At 37.0% G+C, this 14,274-nt stretch overlaps 1 protein-coding gene across 7 annotated transcripts in view; it reads right to left on the minus strand.

Annotated features, from left to right (window-relative positions):
• The window catches only part of Dock3 (dedicator of cytokinesis 3), a 389,362-nt gene that overhangs the window by 208,775 nt on the left and 166,313 nt on the right, over positions 1-14,274 (minus strand). For all 7 annotated transcript variants that reach the window (XM_085689689.2, XM_085689687.2, XM_085689686.2 and 4 more), the window contains exon 6: positions 456-604. In XM_085689689.2, the coding sequence (XP_085545815.1) occupies positions 456-604 (149 nt within the window). The remainder of the gene's footprint in view (positions 1-455; positions 605-14,274) is intronic.

A 14,274-nucleotide genomic window follows, 5' to 3' on the forward strand; every position in this document is an offset into this window, starting at 1 on the left:
AAGTCAGAGAAATTATACAAGTTCTCTTGTGGTATTTCACCACGTGGAACCTGGTGTTCAAACTCAGGTAGAGAGGTTCAGTGCAAGTTTCTTTATCTGCTGAGCCATCTTTCCTGACTTCCACTCCTTTTCCCCCTTAAGTATCAGAGACTTTTTTTTAAAGTATACTTTGATTAGTGAGGTTTAAAATAAAGGAATTTATCTTCTGGAAGACATCTCAGAGGGTAAACTCCATCCAATTCTTTAATTCTTAACAGAAATATAACACAGGGTAAGAAAACATCAAGACTAGAACTAGTGAATGCCCTTTGATAACTGGAATAAACAATGATACCTAGCAAAACTGTACAGAAGATATATTATCTTTTAATCATTAAAGAGAATCTTACTCAAGTTTAAATTCTATGAGGACTGAGTTACAATGAAACTAAGAGATGTCCAATAGTCATACTTACTCATTACCCCAGTCCAGTCGTACGGTGATGTGCCGCTTAACCTCCCGCACCTGATCCTGTGTCAGGTGACCAGACAGCAGCTGCCTTCGAAGATCAATAAGTTCATTCATCACATGACGTAGTTTGTAGAAAAGATCTACTTTGTGTTTCTGAAAGGTATTTTGGTGTGGGTGACATATAAAAGGGATAAGGAAAGGGAATGAAAAGAGAAAGAAAAACAGTTAAACTATGAAAAGTACTCATTTCCCTGAACTACAAAGGCAATGTAAGAAGAAGCTTACTTAGAAACAAAGTTTTGAGTTCCTATTTTCTAAAAATTTGTGCCCAGTGCTATCTAACAAGGCAGTGTAACTAATCTGGATCATGGAAAAAGCACCCTTTCTATCCGACCCTGGACTACTCATTTCAAATAAATCAAAGTTATTAAGCTTAATCAGAAAAGTAACTTACACAGAAGCACAAAGCTGATTTCACAACGAAAATAATAATGCACTTAGCAGGAAAGACTTCGACCATCTGGCAACACCTCTAGTTTCATCAGGAGGGATAGTCAAGTTAAAAGAAGGAAGGAGAGAATTAATTGCCCTATTTTGAAGCAACTAAGGTTTCATATGAAGCCAGTCTCAGGAGTGAGATTCCTTTCTTGGATTCTAGGCCTCATCTAGTTTTCTAATTAGCTTCTTTTAAGCAGTGAAGGTCCCTAAAGTAATAGATTTCTACTCCTTTCAGCTTAATAAAGATCCTTTCGTTTACAAAAGTTAAGTAGAAACATCATAATGAACTTAATTAAGGGCATTATAGTGCTTATCACCTTGCAAGTAAAAAACAAAAACAAAAACAAAACTAAGTACTCACAGTTGATGCTTCAAAAAATGTTCATAAGAATAAAAATTTAGGAACTGAAGTCTCATTTCATTGAAGCAAAACCTTAAATTTTGAATACTTCAATTCTATTTCTTTCAAAGAAAAAAATGATTTTTATATGATTAATGAATAACGAGATAAAATAAGTCTATAAAGAATATTTTTTGAACTGGGTTTTTGGAGTCCATTCCCTATGGTGGGATTTCTTGCTCATCCTTGATGCATGAGAGAGGGGTCTGGTCCTACCTCAACTTCATATGCCAGACTTTGTTGGTATCCCAAGGGAGACCTTGTCCCCTCTAAGGAATGGATGTGGGGGTGGGCAAGGCAGAGGTGGAGAGGATGGGAGAAACGGAGGGAGAGGGAACTGGGGTTGGTATACAAAGTAAAAAAAAAAAGCAAATTTAAAGAATGTTTTTAATGATCAATCAAAAAAAGGCCAGATGCAAATTTTTCCCAAATATTTCTTCTCCATAAAACTTGAATCCACGGGTAGAAAGAGGCAACCGTATTCTCACAGAAAGGAAAAACCCCTAATATGGGTAATGATGCAGAGAGTTGGAAATTTAATGAAATAACTGAAGTCTTTTCCTTTGATTGCTTCATTCTCAGAGAAATAAAAAGGCAAGATCATCCATGAGAGTGATACAAAAGGAAGCTGAGGCTCTAGAAGACATGAAACATTCTCAGGGAATGGTAACCTTGAATTAGGGAAGAAAGGTAGTTTCAGTTGCTAGGTAGCTCTGAGATTTACATACGTTATTTAAAAGTGGGGTTTTTTAATGTCAAGTATAAGGAAGTGTGCTGACATCAATGCATCACGTTTGCATATGCATTATGAGTTATTATTTTTAAAGATTTATTTTTTTACTTTAAGCGTATTAGTTTTTTGTCTAAATGTGTGTCTGTGTATTACATGCAAGCCTGGTACCTACAGAGAACCGAAGAGGGCACTGAATACCCCTGGAACTGGAGTTACAAACAGTTGTAATCTGACATGTGGGTGCTAAGAATCAAATATATGTCTTCTGAAAAAACAGCCAGTGCTCTTAATTACTAAGCTATCTCTGCAGCCCATGTGCTAAATTTAAATGCTTGTGTCACACTGCCGTGGGCCATGCCAGAGGAACAGTGAGTTGCAGTTGAAGTTCCAGGTGTCAGCCTAGCAGAAGGGAATCCTCCAATGGGTCCATCTCGTTTAGGCAAGAACACAGGACTAGAACCCCTTTTGCTTATGCTGTGCCTTTATATGTTTGCTGCAGTTCTCTTTCTCTAGTACCTAGAATGGTGTGAGTGGATGTGGGGAGATCCCCACTGCCTGTGATATAATGTGTTTATCTCTTGGAAACAGCCCATTCTACTGGGTAATTTTACCTGTGGATTGTCAAGAAGATGACCCCTCCCCTAAGCTATACAGTATAATTTAATAATAGATTATACAAAGTTTTGATGAATAAAAATACGTACAAGGATGTTTCACAGTCAGGGTCTATGAATCTCACCTAAGGAGTTGTATAATGTGGGATTTTCCTCTGCATGCTATGAATATTCATTATTGTCATTGATTAATAAAGAAGCATCTTTCGCCTATAGCAGGGCAGAATATAGCCAGGCTGGAAGAGATATATACAGAGAGTAGGCAGAGTCAGAAAGATGCTATGTTGATGTAGGTGGGCCTTCTGTCTATGTGTTATTTTCATTGGTTAATAAAGAGACTGCCTTGGTCCTTTGATAGGACAGAAAATTAGGTAGGCAGAGAAACAGAATAGAATGCTGGGAAGAGGGCAATGAGGCAGACGCCATGGAGCCAGCCACCAGGTCAGACATGCTGAATCTTTCCTGGTAAGCCACCACCTCCTGGTGCTACACAGATTATTAGAAATGGGTTAATCAAGATGTGAGAGTTAGCCAGTAACTAACTCTAAAGAGATAAAGGGCCAGGCAGTGTTCAAATGAATACAATTTATGTGTTGTTATTTCCGGGACTAAGCTAGCCATGCGGGAGCTGGGCGGGACAAAAAGCAGGCCTGCCTGCAGCTCCACACTACACTATGTAGCTGCTGAAAAAGGCAGATGCCCTGTAGCTGCCCAAGAAGCAATAGGTAACAAATCACAAGCTTTGTGGTAAAATGAAAAATAATAGAAATGGGAGGATTTAAGATATAAGTGCTAGCTAGAAATATGCTTGAGTTGTTGGTCAAACAATGTTGTAATTAATACAGTTTTTGTGTGATTATTTGGGTCTGGGCAGCCAGAAAACGAACAAGCAGTCTCCCCTTACAGTTGCATGGATTATAGTTAAGTTAATGACTAACAATGGAGTTCCAATAGCTCAGTTAGTTTAAATCTTTTTAACATTAATGTTGGGAGATGTGTTTACAGGTCTTGGAGTTCATCATAGCTGAAACAAAGCTTTGAAAATAACAAAGTTAGACCAAGATGTTTTGTTAAACAAGTCTGAGGTTAAAAAAAAAAAAGACCCAAGAAGACAACTTAAAGTTTTATTACTGGCTGACTTACTCTCCTTGGTATGTTTGGTTGATGACAAAAGGTGGTAAGAATTCATTTTACTGGGAACCAAACAAGCAGCCTTCTCCAACAAATTGGTGCCCAACATGGGGCCAACTAAATCCACTTAAAACCTGAGAGAGTTTGAAAAGTAATTCTAGACAAAAAAAAAAATACAGAGTTTAACACAGCTTCTTGCTGTTTTCTGGCAGCATGCAGTAGCTTCTTTAAGAGAGGTTTTCCTGATCCAGTTGTAGCAAAAGAAAAAAAAAAAGCCACATCATTTTGAAATGCCGGCTTTCTGGGTCATCCTGCCAGTGCAAACTCTGACTCTTTCAGGCAGGAAGTCCAGTTACAAAGCCTATGAGTGGGGTTTGTGAGCACACTGCTGCAGCTTGTTTAATGGCAACATGGACTTGCTGTATGCCTGAGAATAGGGCAAGTTTGCATGAGACTCAGAGGTGTGAGCAGCTCCGCCATGTTGGACTAGGTGGGGTAAGCAGAAAGTACTATATATACACCATAGTAATGGAACAGCGTTAAGTTTTAAAAAGCACTTAGCATTTTAAAAAGCCCTTCTAGACAGTAAAGAATTACAGATATGCAATAAAGACAAATCCAGATGAGTCACAGTGTTGAATAAATGTACACAGGCTTAGAAGTGAGAAGAAAAAGTGTATAGAGAATCACAAAAGGAAGTTAAAGGTTTAAAAAAGGGTAAAGAGAGTATAGACAGTCATAGATTAAAAGGAGTAAAGAAAAATAAGCCACATAAAAATGGAAAATTCAAAGAAAGTCTGGATTATGTATATTGTGTTTTCTCTGAACTTTTAAACTGTAAAGGAGCTAAGTACAAAGAGACATTTCATGTATGGGCTGCTAAGCTAAACCAGCATGTATATTTAAAAGGTATTGTGACTTCCAAATTTGGGTCTAAGGATATGTTGCTTTGGAAAAGAGGTTCTTCTCTTGTTTTCACAGAGGATGAGAACCTGTGGATTGCTTCCAGACTGCTGTGGTTGGATAGAGCATGACCCCCGAATGGTCACTGTGAACACCCTCAAAAAATTACTTCACTCAACTGCTGATCGAGATGAACCTAGCACACAGGACACACCATGAAAGACCTGATCCACAGCACCCCGAAACACCAGAAGCAGTATGGAAAAAACTACGTCATATTCCCAAATATTGTTTATAATTGTTTGTTTACATTTAAAGAGGGATATGATATAAATATGAATAATTTGCATTGGTATGGATCTTGGTTTGTTAATATAAATTTAAGGTCAATTTTGTTATATGTATATGTATTTCTAATCTTGATTAGGGATTATGTTTGTGTAGCTCATTTAAAAATGTAATATATAATTAAGAAATATAGGTTAATAGATAATAGTCAAACTTGTATCCATGTTATTTAGATTTTCTAGATGTATAGAGATATATTTCAGTTTCATCAGTATTCTTTTAATCTTTCAGAGACCTATAGAATATGGCATTTAAAATGATTTAATAATGTAGTACTTTTCATGACAATGAGACATGTATGCTCTTGGCAGCACCAATTACTCTGAGAGGAGGATGGGCATCAAAGAGGCTCCTAATGGACTTTGGTAGCCATTTGGGCAAGAAATTGCTTTTGCCTGAACTGATAAACTGGACATGCAGGAACCACAGAGAATTGATTGCTAAACTTTCCTAAAAGTGAGACAGTCCTTCAGGGTTCCTGCTTCATGAAAGAATCTGTTAGACAGTCTGTAGGACAGAGAAGAAACTGACTGACAAATTGCCAATATAGGTGGGGCTGTCTTTGAAATTTCCTGCTTCGTGGAAAAATCTGCTGGATATTATGGGCCTGTGGACTGAAGAGTGAATGTCCCAATGGTACAGAAAAACTTTAGGTGACTGTCCAGGCAGAGAGATGTCTCTGCCAATTTCAGAGTTTTGGAAATTGCTTACAATGCACTTCCTGTTTACTTAGGTAATATTACATCGTTCTGGAGTCTTTGATGAAGTTGAAGAATTTATAGCTATAATTATAGTTTTCCTTAGTTATGATAAAAAAATAAAGTAGATATAAATATTGTAACTGTAATTCTTGTTTGATGCCTGTTTTGTTATATGTAATTTTACTATGTTAAATATAAAAACTTTTTTGTTTAAACGGAACAGAAAATGGGAAATGGTGTGGGAAATCCTACTGTCTGTGTTGCTTTTATTTGTTAATGAATAAAGAAACTGGCTTGGCCTGTTGATATGGCAGAAGCTAGATAGGTAGGGAAGACAGAACTGAATGCTGGGAGAAAGAAGGGAGATGCCATGGAGCTGCCGCCAGAGATAAACGTGCTGAAACTTTGCTGGTAGGCCACGACGTAATGGTGATATACAGATGAATAGAAAAGGGTTCATTTAATATGTAAGAGTTAGCCAATAAGAAGCTAGAGCTAATGGATCAAGCAGTGATTTTTAATAATATAATTTTTTGTGATTATTTTGGGTCTAAGCTAGCTGGGCGGTTCTGAACCAAACAAGCGGCCTTCTCCAACACATTTATGTCCACAATTTCCTGATATAAAAAGCTATTAAAGAATAGATATGTACCCTAAAGATTTAAGTAGAGCTGACTGATTCTTTTTCATATAAAAATTTATGTTTATGATTCCTTTAATATCTTCTACAAAATTACCTTTCAAGATAAGTAATGAAGTAACTGGTTATTTCTTTGTAACTGCAAAATGTTGCCTGCCAGTAAAAGACCTGACAAGAACACTTTGCTTTCCACATGGTTAATCTATAACAAGATGCTTGGGTATGAATGTATGTGGGCTCTTGGCATAATTTGTTTTTTACCTGTAATACATAAAATGCTTAATCATATGAGGAAGATTAAAACCATGTTTTTACCTATAATCATTTACTTAAAGATGGATTGCAACTGTTTTGACTCGGGAATATAAAAGCTGTAAAACAACATGAGATATAAGAGAGAGAATAAAGAAGAATAAGAAGAAAGAAGAAAACCATCAAGAGAGCTTGTGAGTGTCTTTTTCCCTAACTCCCCTCAGATAAAAAAGTTTAGTCTCTCAGACTCCATGGATTCCTGTCAAAATCCTGTGCTGCTGCAGGCTGGTCCTCCAGACAAAGGTATCACACAAAAATTCACATGTCAAAAGCCTAATCCCTAAGCCAAAGGTATCAGAAGGCAGAACATCTGAGGAGATGATTAAAGTCATAAGGGAGAACCCAAATAGCATTATTGTCCTTATAAACCTCAGTGGAGTTTGTTCATCTCCAATACAATGTAAGGATGTAATGGGAAGGTGCCAGTTAAGTGGAAATGGGCTCTCCCATTATAGTAATTCTGTAAGTCTTAGACTTCTCATATTCCAGAACAATCAAGAATAAATTTCTTCTTTACACTTTATAGTTTGATATACCAGCTTTAATAAACTAACAGTATATATGTATATAATTATGTAAATGGGCATATATATAAGCACATATACACATGTAAAAGATACACAAACGTTTATACATACATAATATCTGTGCAAGAATATATTGGCATAGTCTTTAAGAAATTATGGTTCAATAATGAGTTTTCATATTAAACTGTCCAGAGATGATAATATCTACCATGCCCTGTTCTTCTGTAACAATGTGACATTGACAGTCCTTTAGCAAGACAAGAGTGTGATGATCCTGAGACTGCTTTTAGCAACAGAACATGACATCAGTAAACTAAGTCAATTTTTAGTTCTTAATTAGTTCACTTCTTACTGTCTCTTAGCATACATGAATAAATGAATGAATAAAGTAGTCAAGCTTTTAAAAGCACAAGTAATAAGTTGAAATCAGAAGTAGGCAACCTACTAACAACTCCTCAATGTGACCCATATTGCATACAGAGCCCTGTCACATCTTTGGTGGCCTATTGCCCACCTTGCAACTATCTGACTGCAACAGAGTGAGAAAATGTTAAAAAAAAAAAAGGCCAGCTGAGCTACTGAGACATATATCAGTTGTTTGAAATTACTAAGCTGTTGATGTTTTGTTATGTAGGTAACGGGAATACTTAACTGCTAAACTTTTTATCTAGTAGAAAATCCATTCTCATTTAATTATACAAAGATAGAAAAACAAGCCTTAGCCTTTGGTGTAAAGATAGAATAAGAATGAAATGGATCATATAACTAAAAAAAGCAGAATGATTGGAAACAATACAGCGTCAATTTATTTTCCAGTCCTCTACACTCAACTAAGTGGTTCCCCCTCTCTAGGATCTGTTCCTGCTACACAGGTGCTCTCCTAGCTTACTATCCCTTAAGATTTCACCTATAATAATGCCCTTCCTAAAATCTTACCCTACCTGATGTCAGTAAAATACATACTTTGGATTCTCAAGGTAAGAACCTAAAACCACTAACTCAGTAGAAGTTCTGTGTAACCAGAGGTCTTCCAGTACTCTACCTCCTGAATTAAACTAGCCCACAACTACATGTGCCAAAAGTAAAGAAAATTAGATCCCATGTTGGAATAACTGGATGTTTAGTCAGCATAACTAACAAAACAAAAGTAAAAAATGGATACAAAGATGTACACTGTTGTGAATTTCACAATATTGAGGACAAAGAGATGATCCATAAACTTTCAGGGAGACAAACTGTAAACAAGAGGAACCAAAACAACACTGGCATCCTATGACAGAAATGACAGCATTGGAAGATGGAAAAAAAGGAAGACAAGCCTTCAAATTATGTAGGGTCTGCTTTTGCTGTTGTTTTGTCTGAAACAGTCTCACTGAATGTTTGAGCCTGGATGAATTCAAAATCTTTTCCTCTTGCCTCAATCTTCTGAGTGTTGGCTAGAATAAATATGCATACCCATAGTAAGTTAAAATTCTGTATCTTATTTGTAACAATTTTATATTAATCAAGACTATCAATCAAAGGAAATGGTAGGCTAAATACATTTTAAAATGCAAAATGTTAATTTTTATTTTACATTTTTTCAGAAAGCTATTGATTGGTAAAGTGTTTTGCCAAAGGAACAAATAAGTCAAATTTAAGGCAAAAGTAGTTTAGTCTCAGAGACATTTTTAAGGACATATTCATGTAGAAGGTAGCAGTGTACCATACAGGATATAACTGAGAAAAAATTACATTAGCTAAATACCTAATGTATTTGAACATACTCAATGGAAATTTTTATTTCAGATAGGAGGTTAGATTTTACAAAACAAAGTAAAGAATACCAAGCAGTCATTAACTATGAAAGGAAGCACAACCTGGATTCCTTATTTATGAAAATAATTACAAAGATATCGTAACAACTTACCATTTAATCAAAAGGGGGTCATATGAAATTTAAAAAATAGCAACACTACTGAATACTAACTCAAAAGACAGAGATATGGGATTCTGGACACAGTGCACGGGGAGAGTAGCACATGTGTAGGTGCATGAGCATTTGGTTTAATTATTGTCATTTACAATAAGACAATCATTAAACAATACCTAAATACCTCTTCTAAAGTTTAGAAAAGACATCCACTAAAGGACTAATTCTAGAAATGTAAAACATTAAAGAAATACTTTAAAGAGCTAGAAAAAATAAGTATGGGCTAGAAATTAGGAGTGGGAAGAGATGGCACTAGAACCTAAATTTAATTAAATGACCAGCGTTCCTTGTGTATAAATTTATTTAAAACCTAGATTTACAAACATCTTTGATTGTTTTACAACATAAAACAGAATAAACCCAACTATAGAAAGGCCTTTCTCCATCTCCCATCCCAAATGAGTTATAAATAGGTCACAAAGTTAAGGAGAGTTGAATACAGCTTTTATTGCTTTTTACCAACTTAAATATTGATAAATGGAACTAGCAAACCTGGCTAAGTACAACAACTCCCTATCAGAATCAACACAAAAACTAGACTACTTATATTCCTGGAATACATGATCAATAAAGTGCATTCCATAGCAGAAAGTGGCCATGGAGAAAGCTTTGTGTCTTAACTACAGCTGAGAGATTTCATTACATATGAGCAGCAGTGATTGCAGCTACCCTGCCAACCAAGCCCATTTAGGATCTCAGTCATCCTGTAGCAGGGGGAAAAAAAAGAAAGAAAGAAAAGAAAACAGGCAGAAGGTACATATTTACATCTACTTCTCTAGAAATACAGCAACAGCTATTTCATACCAGGACTTAATACCAAGGAAACCCAGGAGTTTTCTATTAAAAGCACAGTGTTATACTAAATCCTACATTCAGTTTCTCTTAAAGGTCTGTCTTTCCTACTAGAGGGAAAAAACCTGGATACTTTAATGTTAAAAATTTCACTTTGAGATACCATCTTACACCTGTCAGAATAGCTAAACTCAAAAACACCAATGACAGCCTATGCTGGAGAGGATGTGGAGTGAGGGGAACACTCATCCATTGTTGGTGGGAATACAAAGTTGTGCAGCCACTGTGGAAATCAGTGTGGTGGTTTCTCAGAAAACTGGGAGTCAACCTCCCTCAGGAGACAGCAATTCCTCTCTTGGGAATATACCCAAGAGATGCCCTATCATACTACAAAAGCATTTGTTCAACTATGTTCATAGCTGCACTATTTGTAATAGCCAGAACATGGAAACAACCTAGGTGCCCCTCAATAGAAGAATGGTTAAAAAAGGTGTGGAACATATACACATTAGAGTTTTACTCAGCGGTAAAAAACAATGACATCTTGAATTTTGCATGCAAATGGATGGACATAGAAAACGCTTTACTGAGTGAGGTAACCCAGATACAAAAAGAGGAATATGGTATGTACTCACTCATAAGTGGATTCTAGCCATAATTAAAGGTCTTTGAGCCTATTATTCGTGATCCTAGAGAAGCTAAATAAGAAGGTGAACCTGAAGAAAATCATATAGTTATCCTCCTGGATATTGGAAGTAGACAAGATTGCCAGGCAATCTTGGGTGCATGGGGGGTGGTGGTGGTGGGGAGGAAGGGGAGAGGGTTAGAGAGAAGGGAGTAGGGGAGAATTGGGGAAAGCTTGGGGAAATGGGATGGGGGGGGGAGGGAGGAAGGATGGATATGGGAGCAGGGAAGTATGTATCTCAACTAAGGGAGCCATTTTAGGGTTTGCAAGAGACTTGATTCTAGAGGGGTTCCCAGGTTCAAGGAGAGTTCCCCAGGCTGTTCCCTGGACAGCAGAGGAGAGGGTGCCTGAACTGGCCTCGGCCCATAACCATACTGACGAGTATTTTGCGTATCACCATAGAACCCTCATCTGACGATGGATGGAGATAGAGACAGAGACCCACATTGGAACACTGGACTTAACTCCCTAGGTCCAAACGAGAAGCAGAAGGAAAGAGAATGTGAACAAAGAAGGCAAGACCACAGGAAACCTTCATCTGACGATGGATGGCGATACAGACGGAGACCCACATTGGAGCACTGGACTGAGCCCCCCAAGGTCCAAATGAGGAGCAGAAGGAGGAAGAACATGAAAAAGGAAATCAGGACCGCGAGGGGTCCGATCACCCACTGATACAAGGGGACTGATCTAATGAGAGTTCACCAAGGCCAGTTGGACTGGGACTGAACGAGCACGTGATCCAACCAGATTCTCTGAATGTGTCCGGATTCTCTGAATGTGGCTGGCCCGGAGTCTTTCTGAAAAGCCATTGACAATGACACTGGGACTTGTTTCCTCTGCATATACTGGATTTTTGGCATCCAGTCTGTTTGGATACTCACCTTCCTGGACCTGGAGGGAGGGGGGAGGAACTTGAACTTCCCACAGGGCAGGAAACCCTGACTGTTCTTAGGGATGGAGAGGGAAGAGGAGGGGGAGTGGGGGGAGTGGTAGGGTGATGGGAGGAGGGGCGGAAATGGAAACTTTTATAATTTAATAAATTTCAGACAGTTGAAAAAAAAATTTCACTCCTGCACATACAAAGTGAATTCTTAAGTTCACCATAGACAGTAACATGAAAACATTCCCTGCCTTCCTACTACTGATTATTCCTCTAGACTTTTAATTCTTCAACAATATGCCATAGTGCATAAGGGATACTAGATATAGGGTCAAGATTGCTTGGTGCTCTATCTTAATTGACAATTATAGTGATCTGGGAAAAATTAACTAACTGCTTCAATGGTATGCCTTGGTATTTTCATTTGGGGGAAGGAAGGAAAGGGAGGAAAGCAGGGAGATGAGAATGAATCTATCTGCAACTGTAGTTATTATCACACCTCTGTTTTGTTCTTTCTCCAGTAGACTCTGCTCTGGACCTGGCCTCAAAATATCATCTAGTTTCCTAGAAGAACTTCTAAACGATGACCAACAACACTTGTTCTTGTGTCTTTCTTATAAGTACCGCAACATAAAAATAATTCTAAAAATAACACCCAACTGCTAATCATAATCTTGGTTTGGATCTTATAGTCCCTTTATATTTTAACTACTTATGGACATACTTTCTTTTTAGTATGGCTCATTTTATCTATTTTTAAAGAAATGTCATATGAAGAAATTCTGTATCTTCCTGATGAAATGAACCTTTACTTCTGAAAACGTGCCACTCTGAATAAACAAGTCAGTTACAGTTGTTTATTTTTTAATGTGAGATAGTTACTGATAAAATCTTAGACCTGAACTCAAAAGACTACCAACAGTCAGATGAACTACAAAGTTTAAAACTATAAATTTAAAAATAAAGCGTTTTCAGTTATCATGAAAATTACAAATGGTTATACATAACCATATGTTAATGCAAAAGCACAGCTGTCATTTCCAAGTAAGCATAAGCTTGCTTATTCTGAAGCCAAATATGAATGACTCTGAAACAGGATTTTCCTTCATTTAAGGTGTACTTTAATTTCCTTAAGCAATGTTTTGGATTGTAGTATTCAATATTCCACTTTCCAGGCTAACTTAACAGGCTAATTCCCAAGTATCTTATTATTTTTGACACTATTATAAATGGAATTCTTTTTTAAATTGATTTTGATTGAGCTCAATAATTTTTCTCTGCTCCCCTCCCTGCGTTTCCCCTCCCCTTCAACCTTCTTGAAGAACCCCATGATCCCAATTTACTCAGGAGATCTTGTCTTCTTCTACTTCCCATGTAGATAAGATCCATGTATGTCTTTCTTAGTGTCTTCATTGTTGTCTAGGTTCTCTGGTATTGTGATTTGGAGGTTGGTTTTCTTTGCTTTATGTTTAAAAACCACTTATGATTATTGTCTTTCTTGGTCAGGGTTACCTCACTCAAAATGTTCTCTAGCTCCACCTATTTACGTGCAAATTTCAAGATGTCATTACTTTTTTCTGCTGTGTAGTACTTCACTGTATAAATGTACCACATTTTCCTTATCCATTCTTCGGTAGAGGGTCATTGAGGTTGTTTCCAGGTTCTGGTTATGACAAAAAACGCTGCTATGTATATAGTTGAGCACATGTCCTTGAGGCACAAGTGAGCATCCTTTGGATATATACCCAAAAGTGGTATTACTGGGTCTAGAGGAAGGTTGTTTTCTAATTTTCTGAGAAATCGCCACACTGACATCCAAAGGGGCTGTACCAACTTGCACTCCCACCAGCAATGCAGGAGTGTTCCCTTAATCCCACAAACTCTCCAGCATAAGTTGTCATCAGTGTTTTTGATCTTGGCTATTCTTACAAGTGTAAGATGGAATCTCAGAATTGTTTTGATTTGCATTTCTCTGACGACTAATGATGTTGAACATTTCCTTAAGTTTCTTTTAGTCAATAAATGGAATTCTTTTCTTAATGTTCTTTTCAAATAATCTGCTAGTTTTATAGAAATGTAAATGACTTTGCTATATCATTTCTATTCTATAACTTTACTGAATTTGTTAGTTAATTCTAATGAGGAGCATGTATGCACATAATCACCAGAGAATTCTACATATAAGACAGTTCTCTAAAGACAGATAATTTTGCTTCTTTTCCTACTTGAGTGCCTTTAATTTTCCTCTTACCCATTTGTTATAACTTGGTTTTCCAGGACTAAAGTTATAAAAGTAGTATCTTTATCTTGTTCTTACTCTTGAAAGAAAACCTTAAGTTTATCACCACTGAGTAGATTAAAGTTGGCATATAGTCTTATCACAAAGGACTTTATTATTCTAAAGTGCACTTATTATTGTGATGATTAATTTTATAACTTGACAAGACCTAGAATCACCTAAAAGACAAACCTCTGGGTATATCGTTGAGGGAATTTCAAGACTGGGCTAATTGAGAAGAAAAGAACTACTTTAGATGTGGCCAGCACTATTCCATGGGTTGGTATCAGAGAGAAAATAAAGAGAAAGCAAGCAGACCACGAGCATCCATCTCTCTCCGCTTCCTGACCATACTTAAATATGACCAGCTGCCTCAAGCTCCTCCTGCCATTGATGGACTTAACTA

Source organism: Myodes glareolus, chromosome 4 (genome assembly GCF_982192425.1).
Source record: "Myodes glareolus chromosome 4, mMyoGla1.1, whole genome shotgun sequence".
NCBI lineage: Eukaryota > Metazoa > Chordata > Mammalia > Rodentia > Cricetidae > Myodes > Myodes glareolus.